At 55.5% G+C, this 23,072-nt stretch overlaps 2 protein-coding genes across 4 annotated transcripts; both read right to left on the reverse strand.

Annotated features, from left to right (window-relative positions):
* Nucleotides 1-85: 85 nt before the first annotated feature.
* On the reverse strand, nucleotides 86-7,831 carry RPS6KL1 (ribosomal protein S6 kinase like 1). 2 transcript variants are annotated; one of them, XM_064149743.1, is made up of 10 exons: nucleotides 7,429-7,831; nucleotides 7,039-7,163; nucleotides 6,194-6,286; nucleotides 5,335-5,382; nucleotides 4,486-4,618; nucleotides 2,836-3,210; nucleotides 1,428-1,517; nucleotides 1,191-1,273; nucleotides 801-896; nucleotides 86-675 (listed from the first exon to the last, which is right to left on the reverse strand). In XM_064149743.1, the coding sequence occupies exons 1-10, from the start codon at nucleotides 7,664-7,666 to the stop codon at nucleotides 565-567; spliced, it is 1,392 nt and encodes a 463-aa protein (XP_064005813.1). In that variant the 5' UTR covers nucleotides 7,667-7,831; the 3' UTR covers nucleotides 86-564. The 2 variants fall into 2 exon arrangements, with proteins under 2 accessions (XP_064005813.1, XP_064005806.1); XM_064149736.1 differs by having other exon boundaries at nucleotides 2,308-3,210; nucleotides 7,429-7,778.
* Nucleotides 7,832-13,311: 5,480 nt separating this feature from the next.
* On the reverse strand, nucleotides 13,312-19,423 carry PGF (placental growth factor). Of its 2 annotated transcripts, XM_064149769.1 has the most exons (7): nucleotides 19,258-19,423; nucleotides 19,092-19,131; nucleotides 18,228-18,424; nucleotides 16,757-16,833; nucleotides 15,147-15,176; nucleotides 14,994-15,056; nucleotides 13,312-13,891 (listed from the first exon to the last, which is right to left on the reverse strand). In XM_064149769.1, the coding sequence occupies exons 1-7, from the start codon at nucleotides 19,321-19,323 to the stop codon at nucleotides 13,870-13,872; spliced, it is 495 nt and encodes a 164-aa protein (XP_064005839.1). In that variant the 5' UTR covers nucleotides 19,324-19,423; the 3' UTR covers nucleotides 13,312-13,869. The 2 variants fall into 2 exon arrangements, with proteins under 2 accessions (XP_064005839.1, XP_064005848.1); XM_064149778.1 differs by lacking the exon at nucleotides 14,994-15,056.
* Nucleotides 19,424-23,072: the final 3,649 nt, after the last annotated feature.

Consider the following 23,072-nt stretch of genomic DNA (forward strand, 5'->3'; position numbering starts at 1 on the left):
TCCTAGGCAAGTTTGAGAAATGGATCTGGGGCTTTCTCTCACTTGGCCCAGACCCAAGTTGTCCAGGTCAGAAACAAAAGGGCACTTCTGCAAGCAGTGATGAACCATTTATTTTTCTCAGCAGGTAGGAAGAAGAGCAGAGTGCTCCCTCTTGTCGTGCCCCCACAACAGAGGGATGGGCACAGACCTCAGGCTCTGGCACCAGCCAGGCAGGCCTGGAAACCACAAAAAATAACAGAGCAGAGGGGTCACTGTAGCTGAGCAAGGGACATAACAGAAGGGGATCACAGCCTCTCCCTGAAGGTGGGAACCTCAGCTCTCCTACCCAGGGACAAGCTAGAGGAGAGGACAGCCTGGTCCAGATCACAGTTGCCTCCCTTGGAGACACCAACGACCACAAGCAGGGACAGAACATGTAAGGGTGCAAAACCTCATGCATAGCCCACCCTGGGGCAACCCTTCCAGGCGTATCTCTGCCAGGAGGCTGAGCTGCCACTGCCACCTAGGGACAAGTGGTAGGGAGAGTGGTTGCACGCCCAGCTTCCTGGGGGAAGGACAGCCGGCCTAGCCCACCAGCTTGTTCCATGGGATGGTGCTGAAGAAGGAGTGAGACTTCAGCTTCGCCATGCCACCATCTCCAGACCCCAAGCGCCGCTTTGGGTTGTACTGCAGGAGCTGTGGAGAAAGGGGATGGGACAGCAGGATAGGGAGATGGGGACACTGGAAAAGTTACCCAAGCTGGACCCTGCCTTTCCCCGAACTTAGCCCTATCCTCCTTCCCATCCACTTGAGGCCCTCACCTCAGTAAGCAGTGACGTAGCAGCCAGGCTGAGCCCCTCTGGCAGATGGAGCTGGGTGTGAGGTTGAATCCCTGAAGGGTGATTCTGGGACAGTGGCTACAGGAGGCAAAGAGTGAGGGTGAGCAAAGACAGCAAGGAAAGTAGAAGAACCCTGCTCAGTCTTCAGTGCTACACATCCCCAAGCCCTACATGGCAGGATTTAAACCCTGGGGCCCAAACACACAGAGCTCATGAACAGGCACTAGAAATCACGTGCCTGAAGCAACCTTGCACAGCACTGAGATGCCAGCAGGACAAGGCACCCTCCAAGCCCCTGCATGGCAGACAGCCCTTGCACTATAGTGTCACCTTCTCCTCCCCCACTCCTTGTACAGCTCTTCTGCCTCTTACCACTCCTGTCAGCAACTCATACAAGAGAGAGCCAAAGCTCCAGCAGTCAGCTGCTTCGGTGGGCTCCATGATTCCTCCCACTTCTGCAGAAAGAGCCAGAGAGGCATTAGAGCTGGAGGCAGGGAGCACCATCGGCCATACCATGCTGTGCACATCTCACTGCCTGCAGAAGTTGCCTCTCCCCTGGTCAGTGGCTCTGGGCAGAGGACAGGAGAAGGCAGGGGACACATCCCTTACCTGGGGCACTGTACATCTCTTCCTGTGCCTGGCTGCAGCAGTGGGGCTCCACCTCTGTCCACTGGCCAAAGAAAGTGAGACGAACATGACCTGTAGAGCAGCACCAGAGCCCAAAGCAGGGAGATTAGCGCAAAGGCAGGGACTGAGGTCAGAGCACAAAGCCAAGCCAGCCTGCAGCTGGGAACAGCCAGATCGCTGGGTCCCTGCCGTGCCTGAGTGCAGAGGCACTGTGCATCCCCTGGCGCTGCACACTGCCCGGCCCCCCAGGGCTTGCTCAAGATGCCCAGCAGGCACTCATAGCTGGTGAGAACATTAGGTGGGCTTCAGCCTCAGGCTATAGTGAGGAAAGAAGCAGGTTTTAAGTGAGGAAGGTTAGCAAAGCTCTCTGCTCTCTTTTCCTAAGCAGTTTGTACCTCTCCAGTTTTCCCCAGATGTTGCCAGCTGAGCAGGGACTTTCACTTGGCTTGCACTGACAGTGGTGCCCATGGCTCGAAGATGTGGAATGGCTCCAGAACACCCCAGCAGGCAATAACTACAATCAGAGGAAAACTGCAGTCCCACCAACCTCAGGCACAGTTGAGCTGGTCTCAGCTTCCCGGTGCTGGGATTTCCCAGCCAGCCAGCACCCACATGGATCAAACATTCCTGTGGCTTTGGCCCCTGACTCTCCTCCTACTGCAGAGCCAACTCTTGCAATAACCACTAGGAAATCCTGAGGCCACTTTTGGGCTCATAAACACCCAAACTTCCCCAGACTCCCACTGTCCTCCAAAGCAAACTCAAGAAAGTGCATGTCTCTTGGACATGGCACTAACAGCAGTTTCCCAGGCAAAAGGCCAACCTCCTCCTTCTCTAGGCCCCAACCTGGGGCGCTACCTACCGCCTGCATCGAGCAGCAAGTTCCTGGGGTTGAGGTCCCGGCACAATACACCCTGTTGGTGAAGTCCCTCTAAGGCCAAGAGGATTTCTGCTGCCCACAGCTGCACCTGCTCCTCCTTCACAGCCCATGCTCTCTGGCTGTGCCCACAGGAAGCCAAAGCCTTGCACTGTCCTGATGGTGGCTGCTCATTGAGCCTGCCACAGGTCAGCCTTCCTCCGCATGAGATCTCCCTTGCTGGGCCAGGCCCACAGGGCATGCCAGAGCTAGATGGGGCAACTCCTGCATGGAGCTGCCTCTGACCTGAGGTCAGGAGGGGGCAAGCCCAGGGGGCCTCAGACACTTGCTGAGACAATGACTGCCCTGTCCCTGAGCAGCTCCCCCTCACAGTCTTCGGCAGGGGAGCAGGTGTCTGAGGCAGCCTGGAGTCACGTTGAGAGGCTGCTCTCTCCAACACGCAGCCTGCACTACTACTACTTAGAGCGTTCCTGGGGTAGATGACCAGGCCCTGGCTAGTAAGGTGGCCAGGACCTTTGGCTGGTGCTGCTGAAACATGGTCCACAGCACTAGATACTGCCTGTGTCACACTTAGATCCTGCCTTCCAGGTGCAGCCCTCACGCTGCCAGCGGGAGCCAGGTGAAGCTGGCAGTGGTTCCCCAGGCCAGGGTCCACGGGGTCAGGGTCCTGAGGGAGGGAGGCACCAACGTTTCCCAGTACTCGGTGGGTCACAGCGCTAGAGAGGTCACTGCCTGTCCAAGCAGAGAAGATGGAGGTTTGGCTGCTGCCCTGGGAGCTTCCCACGCCGTCCTCTCTGCCATGGTCCCTCAGAGCTTGAACAGTGTTTGAACTGGCAGAGCCCTGCTGGACACAGTACCTGGAGCGGAGGTGAGACCAGAGCATCTCCCCTGGAAAGCAGAGAGCACAAATGATGGGGCAGAAAGCACTCCCAGTTTCCCCACTGTGGATGTGGCCCATTCAGGCACAGGCCAAGGCCCACATGGTGGGGACATAGTTGAGCATTGTTAATGGCCCCTGGCACAGAGCTCGAGTCCATGCAGAATACCCTCCCCAGCCCTACAGGCACACCATGCTCAATGCCACACCTCTCCTGGGTCCTAATCCCAAGAAAGGCTTTTTCCTCCCTCCTTTAGCATCCCTGCACAATATCCTTCACCACTTCCATGTCACAGGTCAGTCACACCTTCACATATGCTACTGCACCCACAGCCATACCCACTTTCCCCAAAGAACTTTTCCTCCTCATGGGACAGAGATGCCTGAGAGGTCCCATAGCAAGGCACAGAGCCTGTGGGTCAGTGATGAGCCAGAGCAGCAAAGCCCTAGAGCCCACAGCATGCTGCCAAGGGCTTCCCAGCCCCACTACATTCAGCTGCAAGCTGCTTTCTGCAAATTCATCCTACAACACAGGGCAGCCTTCATTTGTCATTGCTGGACTCCAGTAGCTGCTGCCTGCACATCCATTCAACCAACAGAGAGCAAAGCAGCTCCTTGGGACAAGCCTCCACTTTGTTACACTCCTTCACCAAGATCTGAGACAAACCTCAAATTTGCCTCTCCGTTGTACCTGAACCCCAATGTGCTCCCCACCCTTTGCACCCTGGTTCTCCATCTCCCCTCTGAGTCTGATCTTAGAATCTAGTATGACTTCTTTAACCAAAAGAGATGCTTTATAAAACACTTATCAGAGATTGCTTTGTTCTACAGCACCCAGGTGAACTGTTTCACTTGGTTCTCTTTTTCCATCACCTCCCTGTCATGGTCAAACAAAGTCAATAAAATGAAGAGGTTTTTCTTTTCAAGATGCTGGACCACATCAACCTCTTTACTTGAAGGCACGACCATGGGACTCAGCGTTTCCTCAGGCTAGTTTCCATATAACAAACCCTCAGACAGAACTTCTTTCTCCTTGTAGGTCTCCATAGGCCCATTTCTAGGTTACTTCCCCAGTCAGTTCTTATCAAACCTTCAGAATCACCCGAAACAGCTCAGCAGCTGCTTCACAAAGTCTCAGAGCTTTGACAGAAGACAGCTTCTGCTGCCACTATCAGAACAAGTTCCAAAGAAGCAGCAGCAGAACCATAAGTGATATTTTGAAGAAATGGAGGTTGGGAATAAGAGCAGGACTCTAAAGGACAGGAGGCGATGCTGTCCCCACTCACCCTGCACGTGCTCCAGGTGGAGGAAGATGGAGTCCTCACTCACATAGTAGCACAAGAGCTTGACCATGAAGGGCACCCCATGAGGGATGATGGTCTGTCGCTCACGAGTATCAACGTGGGATTTGGGGAGGCTCTGTGGAGTACAGGTAAATATTATAGCATGGCAGGGACCTGAACTGCCTGCAGCCTAGCATCCCCAGGGCAGGAGGCCAGACAGAAAGGCAACGTGCCATCTGCCAAGCCTCATGACTGCTCTCCTGCATCATCTGCAATGGAAGTCTCTGTGGGAACTGCTGAGAGGTCTGTCAGTCTCCAGCACCCAGTTGTGACAAGCCAGAGCATTCCCTACCTGCACAGTGACACCCAGAGGACACTGCTGGTCCAGAACAGTTGCCTTCTCCAATGACTACCTTTATTCCCTTCAGCCAGGAGCCTGCCATCCCAACCCGCTTTCCTCCTCCCTCTGGAATTCTCCCTCTCATGCCAAGGCCTCCTTCTATGATTAATAAAAACCTTTACTTTTAGTCTCAAGGACACTGGAAAAAATGCTTTAGGACTTGTACTAAGCACATGTCACCTGTGACCTGTTTCAGAGGTTGACACAGAGTAACACGGGTGTGAGGCTTGTCTTACAAGGCAGAGAAACAGATGCCCAATGGAGAATCACCTCTGTTCTGATCACTGAAGATGGCCAAGGCATCCAAAAGAAGCTTTATGAACAATGAACCTCCTTTGGCACATCTGTGTGGCCCTATTTTTTGGTGCTCTCATCTACCCCAGCCATCTGCTCGGACAAAGCAGCTCTGGCATGACAGAGAGACACAGGTGGATGAAACTGAAAACACCTACCTTAAGTATAAAGGTCCCACCAGTGGCTGGATCCTGGACAATCTGCACCTGGGAGCAGCGTACACAGCAGTGGTCAGAAGCAGCGACTGCTCCCACCCCAACACACAGCCTACAGGAATGACTCAAAGAGATTCTGGAACTGAAAAAAACTCCCACCCAGCTAGAGGAGATGGTGGTGCTCAAACCCTTCCTCTGGGAAGCCAAAACATAGGTTGTCAGCAGTGAGAGAGCCATGCAGCCAGGGAGCAGAAACTTAATTAAACCAAGAGATGAGTCACACACCACTTTTGCTTCGCTCACGACGAAGGGCTTCGCACCGCCCTTCAGAGCTCTGTGGGGTGCACTGGGCTGCCCACTGAGGCCCACATCAGTCCTGACAAACTGAGATGTGTGAATGGCAGAGGAGAGCAACACGCCAGTGTGTGTATAGAGATTGTAAGCCTGGCATTGTAGCTCCAGGATCACAAACTACTCATAGGTTTATGCACCCAGCTTATAGCTCCTCTTCATCCGAAGTCTAGATTATACACAGGAGTGCCCCAGCATGGCACCTAGGTGTCAAGCATGATTTTGTGCATGAGAAAGAAATGGATGCAGCAGCCTCCTTGCAAGTATTTTGGGAGCTCTGGTAAGCAAAAGTAATGGGGACGTTAACAGATTACCCAACTAACTCCTAAAGGGTCTTTCATCCTCAACTGCAAATTTTCCTTGGTGAGAATGGTGTGGAGAGATATCCTCACGTTCCCTGGTAGGTGTGCTGGACACCAACACCTCCACCCCAGCTGCCAGGACCCTCCAGTTTACACTCCCTATGGTCCAGGCCCAGCCTCCCCCCACCAGTTCCAGATCACATCATTACCTTATCGATCACTCCCACAACCTTACATCGTCTCAGGTTCTCCACTGCTGAGCTCAGCGTCCTGATCGGCCTGAAGCGCAGGCTGCTGTAACCCTGCAAGGTGGTGAGACAAGAGGATGAGGGACCAAGTGATGCTACTATCCATGACAGCGGATGGGAGAAGTCCCAGCAGTTCTGCTGGGCTGGCCAACATCCAGAGACAGCAGTCCAACACTTGATTCCTTGCCTCAGCTGCACCATTTTCTTGGTCAGCTCCTGAGTTTCTGAAGTTTTCAGGGGAAGCTTGTGCCTGCAGCAGAGGTAAAATCACTCCAAAATTTGGACTTGGACTGCTTCCAACACTAAGGTGATTTGTGTGGAAGGTAGCTGCCTTTCTGCCCTCACCTTTCTCACCAGGCCCCAACTCTGCCCTGGCTGAGTCCTCTCTCCCTTCATTAACCACCTGCTTCCCACAAAGCAGCAAGCTTTGGTTACCACCCAGATGGGAACAGCGACAGCAAAGGTAACATCCTTAATATCTGACAAGGTGGTCCCCCACAGTGGCTTCAATCTCATCAAAAATGACCAGCAGCAAGGACCCTGGAGGTCCCTGGGTGTGCCACAGGCAAGTTAGACCCACTTCAGCTCTTTGACAAGGCAGAGTGAAGAGCTGCCAGCTCTCTCACAGCCACCAGCATGCCAGAACACTCTGAAGTTGATGTGTCTGTCATTTTCTCTGCACCCTCTTGCCATGGCATCTGCCAGAGGCAGTCGAGGACCCTCACCATGGCTGCTTTATGTGTGCCCTCCAAAAAGCTTCCCAGTGCCACAGATCCACTGCCATCCCACCCATGCCAGCCTCTCACCGTGGCAGTGGGGTTGCCGTCCCCTGCAGCCCGCTGGAGGTGGCAGTTGAAGATTTCCTCTGCACGCCTCAAGTACTGCGTGATCTTCCGCTTCACGGCCTCTCGACGCTCCTTGTTCGGGTCAACTACGGTCAGCACAGAGTGGGCATGAGTGGCCTGCCCTGCTCCCCAAAGGAGTGCCCCAGTCCCCTCATCGCTCCTCCCAGAGGGATGCTCTGGTCCACTCGCCCTTCTCCCGCTAGGGATGCCCTGGGCCCCCGACTGCAGTTCCCTAGTCGCACTCTCCGGAGGGATACCCTGTCTCACTCTTCCCGGAAGGATGCCCCGGGCTCTGGTCGTGTTCCCTGGAGGGATGCCCCAGTCCCCACCCTCCGCGGATGCCCTACGCACCCTGCACGCCGCGGAGCAGCACATCCACGCCGTTCTGGTAGTGGTTGAAGGCCTCCTCGTAGTCCTCGCTGACGTCCCGCTCCAGCGCCAGCCTCAGCTGCCGCGCCGCCTCCACCAGGTAGTCTCGCCGCCCGCCGCCCTCGGGGCCCACGGCGGCGACGCGGCTCCGCAGCTGCCCCAGGTAGACGCGGGCCTGCGCCAGCGCCCGGGAGCAGGGCTCGGCCTCCGGCCGGCTCATGGCCCCGCACCGCCGCCCTGCGCCGCCGGGGAACAGGCAGCGGGGAGGCGCGGGTGAGGCGCCGAGCACGCCCCGGCCCTGGCGGCAGGCGAGCGGCGTGGCCCCCGCCGCCCTGCCCCCATCCCAGCTCCCGCTCCCCGCCCCGGCCTCGCCGCTCCCGCGGGCACGCACCTGGCGCAGCGCTGCCGACAGCGGCCCCGGGCGGGGCGGGGCTGCCGGGCAGCCTTCATTGGCTGCGGATGAGATAATCGCCCACACCCCCGGGGGGCACCGGGAGGGGTCTGCCCGGAGATCCTGCCCGGGGTCCTGCCCCAGGGCGGGACTCTCATCGCTCTGTTAACGTGCGCGAAGCGCCGCTGCGCCTCCTGCTTTGTGAGCATCGTTATTCACTATTAATCGTCTTTAATTAACGAAGCTCACGCTCATTAAGCACTGCCTTTGCTGCCGTATTTCCTTCCTACTGCCATGAGCCGTGTTCTAAGTATCCTTTGCCTCTCGGAGGGCAGCGGGGCCGGCGCTGGCTATCGAGATTCAGCTGCAGGGCGGGTTGCGCCGTCCTGTCTAGACCGTGCTTGTGCCAGGGAAGCTCGGACCAGATGATCCTTAGGTCCCTTCCAACTTGGTAATCTGTGCCTCTGCATGCCCTGCCCCAGGGCACTGATGATGCTTTCTGAAGTGCATCCTGGAAAAGGGTGTCCTTGCCTCCCGACTCTGGGTTCGCAGGTGGCCTTTTTGCCAACTCATGCAGACTCGTTTGGTTTTAAAGCATTTCAAATATCTGGAGCAGAGATCGTGAGCACAAATGCATTAAGGCTCAGCAAAACGACAGTGCAGTGGAAATCCCAGCTGGTGGCTAACAAATGCTTTGTACGTGATAACTATCAGTGTCTGGCTCAACCTAGAAGCAGGCATTCCTGGTCTCCTGGCCTGGCTTTTTTCTTGGAAGGCCAGGTCTGCTGTGCCCACTAGACCTCTCCAGCTATTAACCAAGCAGATCTGCTGAATCTGGAGTGCTCAAACAGATACGGCTCAGGCCAATGGCTTTGCTGTGACTGTGGGATGGTCAGTTCTGGTCCAAATAATCACCTCTGTGAAGGGGCAGCAGGGGATCTGAAAAGGGAGGAAAGCTGCAAGGAAATCCCAGTGATACTCTGGGCTAAGATCAGTTGAGCGTGTCCCATTGTAAGAGAAGATGTTTTTAAAAGGTGATTTTACTTTGGAAGGAGCTGGCCTCATGCTGTGCCATCACAGCCAGGGCAGCATGGACACTTGCTGCATGCAGCTCCTGCTGCAACTGGTATTTGGTGGGAAGATGGCCGCAGCCTTTCCCATGGAGTGACCAGATGGCATCTGAGTCTGAAACAGAGTGACAGCTCCAGAGCCAGGCCAGGAGGCCCAAATGAGCTCACATTTGTAGCTGGCCCATTACTCGGTATCCTGTGCACGGTAATGACAAAGGATCTCCACTAGTTCAGCACCCTCGAGCATCTCTTCTGCACATCCCACTCTGATGATAACAACAGAAAAGTGAAGCCTGTGCCCATGGCAGCTCAGACATTTTCCTTACTATGAAGGCCATTTTCTAGGGAGTGTGAAAAGTGAATACTGTGCCTCAGAAGGCAGGTGTCTTGGGTTCAAATGCAAGTTCCCAGAGACTCTTATAAATTTGGTAGACCCAATGACAATTTATAGAATTTATAGAGTGCCCTCCCCTCCTCCCCCTCCTTTCCCCGAAAGACAGGGAGAGAGATAAGAGGTAGGGACACCCCCAATAAATCAATCTCACTCGATTTGGAAGTTAAAAAGGAAAAGTTTAACAATAACTTAGAAAAAAAGGATTGGAGGTAGGGGAGTTTACAAAGGATAAGGAAGGGAAAACAGCAAAATACAAAACAGGGATGGATACAACCCGAGTAGTGTGATGGTGTCTCTGCCTCGTGGCTGGTATGCAGTATCAGTGTGTGTGTGCGGTCATGAACGCAGGTAGGGAGAAAGAGGGCGAAAAAAAAAAGAGGAAGAGACAGGAGAACTCCTGTCTTTTATACCACAGGAAGTGGGGGGAGTGGGCTAACCATCACCTGGAGTGTGGCCCACCCCTGAGGAGGGGCCAAGACCCCTAGGGTCAGGTTCAGGGTCACTCCCCCAGGAGTGTTAACCCTATACAGCAGGTCTGGTACAATGCAGAGGGTTTGCTTTGTAAGACAAGCTGCTGTCCGAATGTGATCCACATGCTTGGTTCTTGGTTTTATTCACCAAACACTTTTGGCTTTATTTTCCCACCAATCTCTACCTAACACAGACCACATTTTCCTGCCCAGTCTGTTTGTGCTCCCTAGGATCCTTTTAATTCCCAAAAGAGCCTGGGGGCTCCTCCTTAGAGTCAAAGGTCTGAGCAAGCAAGAAATGAAGTGAGGCCCAGAATGAGCAGGGATTGTACCAGCACAAATCCCCTGCTTGGCTTCAGTGGATCTGTGTGGTCCTGTAGAGGACAGAGAGCACAGGTAAACTATAAAATCCAGAGTAAAGTAGTAGAGGAGTTTGGATGTTGGGGTGATGGTGAAAGAGAAATGTGTAAAGAGGAGTTACTGAAAAGAGAACAAAACTCTGATGAGGTCTTTACCAAGCACCTCCTTTAGCCTTTATAGAGCTAAACTGACCCTTACCCAAAGTCCTATCAGGTCTGTATTTAAAGCATTCTAATGCTTCACACAGTTAAAGCTACACCCCCTCTGGATGGGAAGGGAGGAGCTGGAAGATGTCTCCTTTGACCTCCATTTGGGAACCCACTGCAGAGCTTTGCAGAGCTGGATGGGGCAGAGTTTGAGCAGTGCTGAGGCCACTCAGACCTAAACAGTCACACTGAGCAAGACAGAAGGAACAAGAAATAGTGCAGAAAAGAGTGAGCCAAAGGCATCATCAAGAAGCGTCTCAAGGACTGGCCTGCAAGCGAGAGGTGAGGACCTCAGTGCATCTTTATTTGCATGGAGATACACAGGAGACCTGTGCTGGCAAGTGCAAAGGAGAAGCTGCTGGGGAGCAGTGCTCTGGTGGCATGCCAGGATTGGGGAGGCTGGAGGTTATCAGCAAAGCTTTAGTGTCAAAGCTTCATCAGCTACAATGCTACATCTCTGGATTGATTTCCACATCACCTTTCCAAGTACTTGCCAGGAAATATTTGTTGTTTTGTTTTCAGTGCAGCCCAGAGCCCAACTTACATTTTTTTCTCCATCTGCTGAACCATCTTGCTGCAGCTCTGGTTCCTAAAGCCTTATTAAACAAACCTTTGCTCCGCAAGGCTGGGAGATCCCGGGAGCCCAGGGACACTGATAACCCAGCAGCATGCTGCTTCTGTGAGACAGCTGCCTGTCTGCAAGGGGTATGCAGGCAGGGAGAAGATTTGGCAGCCCTGGGGCTGAGGCACACTTGCTGCCTTTCCATGTAGGACCATCATGGGGTTCTTCTGATCCTTCACAAGGAAACTGGTCCCTTCTGAAGCCTTAGGAGATGTGGGGATCTGTAGCTGAACTTGTCAGGGTGCTCAGGGAACTCCTGTGCTCTGAGACCAGGGATTCACTGTGGCCAGGAAGGTCCGACTGGAGCTTCTGGTGTAAGCCTCCAAAAAAGACACGACTGGGACCAACACAGCAGGGAGACAGACAGATACTGGCTGGTCCCTTTGGGACCATGGGTGGTGGCCACAAGACCCAAGTCCAGGAGCTAATTTTTTCCCCCTCGTGTCACCACTGGGTGCAATGTCCTTCTGGAAGTCCCTGCTACCCTGGGATGAGGAAGGTCCTGACAGTAACCAAAAACACCCCCCTAGGGACAGGGAAGGGAACCAGTCCTCCCCTGGGCACGTGGTGTGCCAAGTAGCTGCTTAGGCTCATTGGGTTACCTTCACCAGTGAAGCCTCAGTGAAGCATCCCCTGGAGCTCAGGGAACCCTCACACCTGGAGAAGCAGCTTCCAAACCTCTTGTGCCCACGGATGGTGCACCTGTTCCTGCCTTGCCCCAGCTAATCCTCTCAGGGCTGCAGCAGTGGGACAGTCACACCACTCCCAGACACCTCCCTGCTGTCCACCCAACACCCCATGCCATGACAGAAGCACGGGATGAGACCTCACAGCACTCAGGGGACTTGTGTAATGCAGGAGAGAAGCAATACAGGGTGGCCATGCAAGGCAGATACCCAGCCCTGCCAGCCCTGCCAGCCCTGCCAGCCCTGGGCACAGATGCCTGAAAAATCACAGTGCCCAACAGCAGCCAAAGAGGCAATGCCATACACCAGGAACTGCTGGGAAAGCCAGTGGGCAGGAGGTTGAATTTTTTGTGACCTTAACCACTACTTGACAAATGTATTTATATTAATTAACACCTTGGGTTTGTGTAACTTCCTTTTTAAAAGTTTAATACTATAGAGGTGAAATGTTTGCTGTTAAAAACAAATCAGAAACCATCACCTACATCCCTCAAGTGCTGCTCACATTTCTCTTTCGTCTCAAAACAGAGCCAGCCAGGCTGAAAGGGCTCGCAGGGATGGGGAGGGCTCACACGTACCATGACAAGCCTCCAGAACTGGAGTCCCACATGGCCCATGGAGACCCTGAGCAGCACGGGAAAGGGAGCAGCAAGTCCCCCTCGTTCCGGAGGCAACCAAGAAGGAGCTTCACAAACTGTCGTTGAGGCAGCACTCCCAGTAGTGTCCCAGAGCACTGTAGATGCCAGAAGTGGAAACAGGGTTCAAAAGGCAGCTAGCAAGCTCCTGGAAGATGTTCCAGCCTGCACAGGTACAACTTATCCAGTCCATGCTGTGCTACATGGAGGTTCAAATTGCCTCGCACTTACCACTGTCTTTTCCTGCCAGGGTTCTACTGCCACATGACATGTGCTCTACACAAGTCCTTGTGCCAGCCCCAGCTTTACAGCTCTGATGGAGCCTGTCCCAGCTACAGGATGCCATGTCAGATGTGGGGAGTAGCTGCCTTGGATCGCATCACCACTCCTGTTTCCCAGTGCAGGGTCATCTGCTTTGATGGCAACACTGAAGCCTTCGCACAGATTGCCCTCCAGCCTCTTGCTTGAAGGTTTGAAGAACAGCCCTTGATTTTGTGTTAAACCCAGTGCCAGGAGTGCCCCACAAGCGTGCTGATGCCCACCTCGTCCTTAGGATTTCCAGCTATGTGCACGCTGCAGGGTACAGTCTGCACAGAACAGCATGGGATGCATTTGGCAGCCAGCCCCGTGGGGGCAGGAAAGAGAAGGACTCCAGGGGCACTGCTTAAGACACACAAACAAGGGCAGGGGCTGCCTCCCCGAGCTAGACACAGACCTGCCCGAGTGGGGAAAGCAGGAAGCAGCAGCACACAGCCACCTCGATGAGGGCTGCCAGCCCCCTACACACCCATGGATGTTCCTGGTAAGAGACAGGGCTCCCAGACCAGCCTGCCTGTACGCTGTCTGAATGAGGCTTGGTGGGCTGTTTCTTAGGTAGGAAGGTCCATGTGCAGCATGTTCCCACTGCTCTAGCCTTGCATCGGCCAGCCAAGGAGAAGGAATGCCAGCAGCACTGCCAGAGTGGGTGTCCATGGGGAAAGGCTTTGCCTGCAGCTGCTGGAAAGCAGACAGGAATGCTTGCACTGCCAGTGTCTGCATCTGACTACCAGGTTTTATTGAGAGGGCAAGTCTGAGATGTGGCTGTATGTGAGGAGCCCTGGCAACACCAATTCCCTCCCCTTCCCCAGGAGGAGGGCTTCCGAGGCATGTTCCCCGACACCCTGGAGGAGGGCCTGGACTCCTGGACAGCTCTGTCCCAGTGGTGGGGTAGACCCAGATGTGCAGCTTTGCCTGCTCCAGGTTTCCTTCCTCCACAGCTGCAAGGCATTGGCAGAACAGAGCAGTTTTGCAGTTGCAGCCCTCTGAGCCATCTCTGCTCGCCCCCCACATCATGGTGTCCCCAGCCTGCTCCAGCAGCATGTCCACCAGCTCTGCTCCATGTTATCCCCAGGATGCACTCAAACACCAGCATGCTGCTTGAGCTCCTCATCTTCAGCCCCAGGCCTAGTCATGGGTCCTTCTATTCTGCTGTTGATGGTGCAGATGGGGCAAAGGAGTTCTCAGTTCCAGGCTGCGTTACCACCAGGGCCAAGCAAGGGTTCAGTCAGCTCTTCGCTGCCAGAGTCCTGCTCCCCACTGCTGCTTGGAGGCTACCTGCGTGGTGTGCCACATCTGCAAAGCAAGCATGACTATGAGTGAGCACAGCCAGGATGGCGAGACACTGTGCCCCGAGTCTCCCCGCCCTCTGTGCCTGACCCCTCTAGTACTGAGCTGCACAGGTGGGAACCACAAGCAAGCCTCTTCCCTGTGGGGAGTGAGGGCAATGCAGCTGCAGGTGCTGGCTGCAACCCAAGCAGCAAGCTTCAGACAAAACTGGGAAATACACCAGGAAATTGCCAGCCACAGATGTCACACTACAAAAGTGCCCACTAGTGTCACAGCCTGCCCTGTGACAGCAAGCAGTTTGAGAGAGTCAGCTAAATACAAAGAGAGAATCACAGAATGTTAGGGTTTGAAAGGCACCTCCAGAGATCAGAGTCCAACCTGCCTGCCAAAGCAGGATCACCTAGGGCAGACTGCACAGGAACACATTCAGGTGGGTTTTGAAAATCTCTAGTGGAGACTCCACAGCCTCTCTGGGCAGCCTGTTCCACTGTTCCACCCACCACAAAAGTGTCTCCTTGTGTTAAGGTGCAACCTCCTGTGTGCTAGCTTGTACCCATTGGTCCTTGTCCTATCACTGGGCACCACTGCAAAGAGACTGGCACCTTCATCTTGACACCCACCTCTCAGATACTTATCGATAAGATCCCCTCTCAGCCTTCTCTTCTCAAGACTCAACAGCCCCAGTTCCCTCAGTCTTTCTTGATAGGAAGGGTAGAGGAACCCAAACAACAACCAGACAAGGACAGCAGGAAGGACATAACTGGCAGTAAGATGAAGCTAAAACTGGAAATTCATGGATCCAGGAAACTCAGCATGGTCTGTGATTGTGATAGAGCTACACAGCATCAGGTCACTCAGTCTATCCATCTCTGCCCTAAGCTGCATTGGCCAGCTTTGAACAAGCTGAGCCTGGGAACTACTGAGCACCTATTAAACCTTCAGTAAAAAAAACATTCCCCCACAGCCACCTATTGCCCCCCCCCACACTGCTTTCTCCTATGTGTGCTCTGCATAAGCCACTCACTGCTCAGTGTCAGTAAAGACCTAAAGGCTCAATGAAGCTGCTCATCCCAAAGAAATCAACCCAGAAGACACTGCCCATACTCACAGTTCACAGTCTTTATGTCTCTTCTTGTCTTGTCTTCTCTTACCTCGGTCCTTGGACTTCCTCCTTCGAAACAAAAGCACCACAAGAGAGGCTGATGTGTAGGAAATGAGACCCACAACCCCAGCTGGTAATGCCACCCTCAATGTCACTTACCTTCCCAACTTCATCAGGTCCTGCCGGGGCCTGTGGGACAGGAAAAGAACAGAGTGCAGTGGTCACTTGGACTTCTCTATAAACCTCCTCCAGTAGCTCAGTAGACAGCACTGCCCCAGTGTGCAGCATAATTTACATGTTACCATTCATGCTTAAAACAGACCAAACATGACTGCCCTCCGTGGCAACAGCTCCTCAGCCATGAGCTGATTGCAGTGGTCAGTAGAAGGCAGAGACAAAGAGGCAGGGGATGGACGGCTTTGATGGCATCTTTGGGGATGTGACATTCTGCCCCATGAGGCTGGGAAGCACGGGTTCAGTTTCAGATACTCTCAGTGACAGCTCTCATAGCTCAGCTGGTTAAACAAGACCCAACATCCTGAGTAAACATGGGACTTGTTGCAGACTCTCAGCAGTGGTTCTCAGACAACAGCCACGACATACTTGGCTTAACTATCCTCCTACAGGTGCCAAGGCCATGACATCTACCACACCCACACTATATTTCAAAGGGGAGCAATGTAAGGGTATGGAAAGCAGCTTATAGAGAAATGGAAAGGTGCTGCATAAGCAAGATATTTACACAGATTCAAAGGCAGCCTGTGCTTGTAGGAGATCCCCTGGGAGTTATCCTAGGTAGGAAAACCACAGCAGATTCAGGTAATTCCCTAGAGGGAAAATAGCTGGAAGCAGAGAAGGGAAGTAGCACATGTGTTTCTTCCCACTCTCCTTTCTGCATCCACTGACAGATGCTCCAGAAACAGTGTGGAGATGGACAGGCCTTTGGGTCTGCTCCAGCACAGCTGCTCTTACAACTGCAGGGGAATACCAACCCAGGGACCCCCAGGCTCTTCTTCCAGGCAAGAATCATACCTAACAGCTGCCCAGCAGGACACTCAGTCCACAGTTTTCATAATACTAAATTGCCCTGAGATCACAATGAAAACCAAACACCAGCTCCCCCCCATGCAGATGGTGCTGCAGAGGCTTTGTGGCAGGGACCCTCTGTAGGTAGCACTGGAGCTGCTCACTGCTTCCTACTCCCACAGCACTGCAGCCCCACAGCAGAGGCCCAACCCTGACCAAGCTCTCACCATCTCTGGGACACAGTGAGTACCCCAAGGGATTAATTATGTGCCAGAAGTCTGTGGCATCCATCCCAGGCAAGCACTGTATATCAGTGCCAGGTTGGTGCGGTATGTTTGAAGCTTTTACTTGTTAGCTTGGATGTAGACTTCTGCTCTCCAGCACTGGACAGGGCAGCTTTCCCTAAAAAGATGTGCAGGGCCCAGCCCTTTGGCTTTCATTACTGTGCATGGAGCTGGAGTGCTGCAGCAGCCCCAGCCCTGTGGACAGGGCATGGTGTCCAACGTGGCTGCACAATGCTACACACCTACTTGGCTGTGGGGAGCAGGCTGCTAGAGGCACAGTACAACCTGTGGCTAAGCAAGGGCCATAAGCACCAGTAGAGCCCAGTGTGGAGACAGTGGGAGTGTCACGGCACAGCTGAGGCACCCCCAGGGCATCCTTTTCCATCATGGAGGATTTGCTGGCAGAGGTAGCTTTGCTGAAGGGACACAGGGGGCACAAAGGGAGCCTGGCGTACCTACCTGCACTCGCATTGCTTGTGCTCAGTGAATGCCATCTCCACATAGGGCGCCTCCCCATTTGGCTTTATCTTCAGCAGCTGAAAGAGGAGCAAAGGTTAATTCCCAGGTGGCCAGCGGCAGGAGGGGGCTGGAAGGGCTCCCATCGCCCTGCCTGGCCACCCCAGCCTCTCGGGCAGACACGTGTCTAACCTGTTCCTCGGGACCTCCAGCAGCAGAGACTCCACCTCCGCATGCAGGCAGCACCAGCCAGGCCTGGCCACCCTTGGGAGGGTTCTGCTACTGCTGCCCTGCATCTTCAGGGCTGTAATTTAGTCCTGTGGTGCTGGGATTTCCCAGCCTTAGAAGAGATTTTTCTGTTGCTGCTTTTGCAGAGACCTTTGACGTATCTGACCGTCGTGTACATCTCCCTTCTCTGACAGAAATATCCCCCAATCATGTATTCTAGACCATTACCATTGCTGCGGTCTCCTCCTGGCATCTTTCTTGCAGCACCAAACCTGGAGATTACATCAGAGTGCATCTCCAGCCCAGCAACACAGGAGGTCAGGTCGAACATCCAGGGCCTTCACAGAGTATGCTCATCACTGCTGTGATCCATATTAGCCCCACAGAAATGCCTGGCCTCGCCATTCTGTGCACAGCATCAGGATCTCTTCCATGGAGGAAGACCTGTGCTTGCAGAACTGCCTCGCATTTATGTCAGGTTCTTGCTTCACCTCAGGCAAGATTTTTTGGAGACTCCTACCCTGCTTTTTAGCATGCTCTCAGACCCAGGGGCCAAAATCACGAGTGATGTATTGCAGGCACTCTTTAGTCCATCAGTCATGGCAAAGTAGAGCTTTTCCCTCCTTCCTGTAGCAGCAGCAGCAGCAGGTTTACCGCGAAGCACAAGGGCTGCAGTGTGAGGACAATGGCTGCCTGGTACACAGGGAAGAGGCAGCCAACGGCCGGGTCCTAGCCTGGGATCTCCCAACTCCACTTTGCGCAGCTCCCACAGCGGGGACTGGAAACATAGTAGGCACAGCCCTTCGTGCTCACCATGCTCCCAGCACTCAGTCACTGTCACCACCACTGCAAGCATTTCCTGATACATTGAAACCTTGCTTCTCCCTGTGCCTCACGGGCAGTGTCTGCTTTGCTACAGCAGGCAACTGGGACACCCCCAGCCTGCGGCAGGATGGGTCTGGAAAGTTGCCAGCAGTCAGCAAGTTAGACCGCACAGAGAAGAGTGGGTAGAGAAGGGGGGAGCAAAGCCAGCACCACCAGGGGGGTCACTTGGTCTCAAGGAGATGCCCAAAGCGCAAGCAGAGGGACCCTCCTGGTTTGGCATGCACTTGAACGGTATTGAGTAAGCCCCAGCCCTGTTCTCCATGCTGCTACTATGTCTAGAGGATGTGAACCTGCAGGTTCAGTCTCCTGGCGCTTGATAAGTAGCTCCCCACGTACCCAGTGCAGCCACGACCCCGCTTACCTGCATAGTGACCGTGCTTGTCTCCACAGGGACACAGCGGAGACCCTCGTCCCCACAGCAGCCTCCGCACCGCTGCAGGGAGACGCAGGAAGGTCTGAAAATGTACTCCACCTCGTTGGGGAACTCGGTAATGACATCCACCAGCTGCTCCAGAGGCCGGCAGAAACTACGATTCCAGATCTCTCGAAAGGTCAAGACTGCAAGAGACAAGGTTGGGGTGCTATAAAGAGATGCCCTGGAGAGTCTGAGCCCAGCTGACCCACTACTGGGGCAGGGACAGTAGCCGTGGCAGTCCTGCAGCCGTCTCAAGGGCACAGGGATGCAAAGGACCTTTTTGTGCTCCTAGTAAGCCCATCACCGCACTGGCATGGGGGCTCGCACAGTCACCACACCCACCCCGAGCAGCTTTCTCCACCTGCCCGCTCCGTCTCAGGCAGTTCACCTTCCCCTCGGCTCCTACCAAAGCGGGACGGCACCGTGCCCCTGCACTCCCTCGACAGGCTCAGAAATCCAGCCCCGCAGCAAACAACTGTCTCCTCAGGTTTACCAGCGGGGACAGCAGAGAGGAGACAAGGAGGTGTGATCCTGCTCGGGACCTACAGCTCAGCAGCGGCGCGAAAGCCCAGGGCAAGGCTGCGCTTCGATGCGGCCCGCGGCGCTGCCCGTTGCAGCAAGCGCCCGGGGTGGGCTGGAGGGAATGAGCTGCTCCGAGCCCCGGCACAGCTCATCACTCATCGCCACGGGGCTCCGAAGGACAACCGGCCCCGGGGAGGTACCGAGCCTCCCATAGCCCCGAACATAGCCCACCCAGGGCTGCTACCCTTTCCCAGCGAGAGCATCGGCTGCCGCCCCCTGCCAACTTACCGGACGACTCCGCGCTGACGGTTCCTCGCACCTCCGGGACCTACAAGGAGGGAAAGGCGGGCGCTGGCGGAGGCGGCATGGGGGACCCACTGCCTTTTCCCCACCCAGCACCGGAAGCAACCCCGGTCTGCCCCACTTCGACCTCCCTCCAGATCTCCGTTCTCACCGGGGCGGGCTGCGCTCCCAGCGCCCCGGCCACCAGCAGCCGCAGAAAGGCGCCGAGCAGTCGCATCGCCGCTCCCGCCGCCCCGGCACCGACTCAGCGCTGCCGCCCCGCCGCCCCCAGCATGCCGCTCCGTCGCCGCCGGGCCACCGGCCCCGCCGTGCCGTCTCTGCCGCCGCCGAGCCATGGGAGAACGCCCCGCTCCGCCGCCGTATTTCACCGCCACCGCCCCGCCCCCGTCTTCCCCGGCCCCGCCGCGGGGCGGGAGCAGGTGCCCGGCCCCGGCGGCCGCGGGGATCGCTAGTGCCCACGGGAGCGACCTAGCGCCTCTGCCTCCAGTCCTCCGTACCAGTACCGGCAGATTCCCCACCGGGCTGCAACGGAGTTTCTAGGGACCAGACCATGCCCGGAGCACCCCCGGGAGTCGGGAACACTGGAGCTGTATTGAGGCTCCTTAACACGTCGGGCTCCCAGAGGTCCTGTCCCTTCCAGTGTCGGTGTACGCTGCCCTGTGCCCATCCAGCCACCCAGTGCCCACCCGACTGCCTTGTGCCCAGACAGTAGCCCTTTTCCCATCCATTCACCCCGTTCTACTGCTGTTGCCCTGTACTTAACCAGATACCCCTTGCCCATCCCACCCATCCCATTCCCTTCAAGCTGCACCATGCATCCCAGCCGGCCCCTGCTGTCACAGGCCTGGCAGGGGGTTTCCAGGCCACTCAGACCCAGGCTCAGCGTTCTGATCCTGTCCACCATTAGGGTCCTTTCAGCTTGGGAGGGGGCACTGGAGCAAGCCTGGGGGCAAACTGTGCTGCCAAGGGTAAACCCAAAGGAGCAATGTGGCCTTTTCCGTTCTATTTTTAATCTCTGTTGGCCAGGGAAGCTGGAGCTATGGGACGTGGGAAATGATGCCAGCAGGCAACACGATCCCCCGTGGGCTGCAGGTCCCAGGGAAATGGTGGGCTCTGTGTTCCTGTCAAGATTTACATTTTTGTTCTGGGAGAGTGAGGAGGCTGGTCCAGGGCTTCCCTGATCACCCCTGTGTGAGGTCTGTCTTTGTGGCACAAAGACCATGGGGTCTGCCTTTAGAGAAAGCACGACATGTCAGCTGTGTCCCTTCCAGCCTTGCAGGGCTGTGCAGGTGACCATGGCTTCAGCAGGAGCTGGACTTCAGCTGGGGCTTCCCAGCATTGGTACCACTGAATGTGTGAGCAAGCTGCCAGTAGGAACTGGCAAATAAGCAGAGAGATGCTGCAGAGATGAGCATGCAGAAATCTTGACCCCTCTGGGGGGACCCCAGTACTCTGCAGTTCATCACCCAGCAGCACAACACAGCAGTTGCTGGGAGTACCAACCGCTGCCACAGCAGTGTTTGATGCCTGTTCATGCTCTCATCCCTGGCTGGGCAGCAAGGACCAGGTAATGTCCCCAGCAAAATAGCTGGAGCATATCTGTGTCCTCCTTCTGCCACTCAACAGACCCTTCCAGGCAAAGGGACTCCTTCACCTCTCCATGGATGTTTTTGAGATGGGGGGGCAAAGGGAGCATTTCCTCCCACCTGAGAGCCCAGACCAGAGGCCACTCTGAGCAACAGCTGCTGTCAACTTGCTGGACAGACAGAATCCTGTTATTGCAAAGACTGTGACCGCACTGGGCCCCATGCCTGTCCTTGCAGGAAGGTCCCTCAGGGCCACCTCTCAGACACAAGGCCAGCCTCTGGCTCTGGAGCAAAGGGCTCTCCCCTAGGAGTGGTGTGGCTGGGGAGACCAGCCCTTAATTGCTGAGTGCAATCCTGTTCCTGGTCTGAAGCTATTTCCTCAGAGGCCTTGGGCAGAGTTTACATTCCTGGGATGAGCATCCCTTTTCTAGGCAGAATGGAGCAGAGACAAGAGCAGGGAAATAATATTTGGACACTGGTAACCTGTGACCAGCAACATCCTCTTGCAAATGGGAGAAACATCCAGCTGGCTGGGGCCATGGCAGCTTGCTTTCCCCTCTGCTGTGCTCCTTCCCCGGGGACTGAGCCTCCCATTCCCCAGCTGCAGAAGAGGGATGGAGGTCGATGCTATAAATGCACCAGCGTGTCGCTTGCACCACCTCCCACTGAGCTCTGGGGAGCCAAGCTATGCGCTTTGGGAACAAGGGATGGAGGAGGCCCAAGGGACCAGCCAGAGATATATAATAGATAGAGGCATTTCCTTAAAGGGCAGATGCCTCTCCCATGGTGAGCCCCACTCAGCATTGCCTTGAATGTGCCACTGCCTGTGCCACCCCCCTGCCTTGCTCGCAGTGTTGGGGAGGGAGGCAGGTGGGGAATGATGGTGCATCCTTGTTGTGGGGGAGGCCTGGCAGTTCTGCAAGGACAGCCAGCCCTGGCACCCAGCTGCAAGGGCAGCATGCCACAGCTCTCCTGGGGAACATGCCACTTAGACCTGGGTGAAAGGCAAGAGCACGGGCCCAGGCTCATAGAGCACTGATGGAGCTCAGCACAGGCAGCCATTCTCTCACAAAACCCTACCCTCAAAGTCCCCTTTTGCATAACACAGCACCAAAATCTTCTCCCCTACACAATCAGGGATCTCCCCTGCACAGTCCCACGCCTGGCATCTCAGATGAAAATAGCCCAGTAAAAATTAGTCCCTGTGTCACTTTTAAGCTGACTGTAGCCAGGACCTCCTGCATCACACCTAAAGCCCTTGAAGAACATCCTCGAAGTCCTGAGCGCCCATGTTTCAGCCATGGTGTTTCATTTGCTTGCCTTCTCACCCCTGTAATCTGGCCCTTAGACTCTCCTCAGTTCCCTCCTAGTCAGTGTGGAGGACGAGGTTCACAGCTAACGCTAAGATAAACCGGGTCAGTCTTCTGCAGTTTGAAAGCAACGGGCAGAGGGCTGCAGACTGTCTGGTTGGAGCTATATGCACCTGAGTGTGAGGGCAGGAACAAAGACGGGCACGGTCTGCCAGGAGCCTCCCAGCACCAGCCCCTCTGCGCAGGGAAATCCAGGCTTCTCTCTGCCAGGACACTGCCACTGATTTCCGCTGGGAAACACAGGAATGCCCAGTGCCCTTGCAGGCAAACAGGGCTGCACCTGTGACCCCTGGATGGTCAGCACTGCTCCTCAAGGAAATAACATGCAAACAACCTCCCTGGGCACCTGGGCTCTGCGGAAGCCCCTAGGGCTGCGCCATGGCAGCTCTGGCTTGGAGGGACAAGGGTGGCAGCACAGCCCTCGCTCCCGGCGGCTGGCTCTTGTGGCGTCAGTGCCGCCTCCCAGGCCAGGTGCGCAGGGGATGTGTTTGCCGAGGGGGAGGCGGACAATGGGGGGAAATGAGCCGTGCTGTGCACCGCGGTGGCAGCGGCCTGCGGCCCCACGCTGCTGCCCGTGGCAGACGGAAGCGTCCGGCCTTAGTCAGCCCTGGCCGCACGTGGCAGGAACTCTGCTGTTTGTTTTGGTTTCTGGGCTGGGGAGTGCAGCCGCCCTGGGGACCTGCGGCCAAAACCACAGGCACCTGATGGTCCAGCCCGTGCCTGGGAAACACACGGCCTGCCCCCCCGGCTGACAGGCCTCAGGGCCACACCAGGTCAGACACGAGTTCTGGAGGGGCACAGAATGGGCGCCAGAGGTGCCCAAGAGCTCCCACGGAAGGACACCTGGGTGAAAGGAACCCATGCCAAGCCTGGCTGCTCCTCTCAGGCACAGCGTAAAATCCCCATGGGGGCTGGGACAATGCCACCAAGGAGGTTCCCAAGATCCCCAGATCCAAGCTGTGGGAAGCTGTGGCCCTCAGCCAGACAGTGCTCCAGGACCAGGCTGGTGG

The sequence above is a fragment of the Pogoniulus pusillus genome, chromosome 1, assembly GCF_015220805.1.
Source record: "Pogoniulus pusillus isolate bPogPus1 chromosome 1, bPogPus1.pri, whole genome shotgun sequence".
NCBI classification, from domain to species: Eukaryota; Metazoa; Chordata; class Aves; order Piciformes; family Lybiidae; genus Pogoniulus; species Pogoniulus pusillus.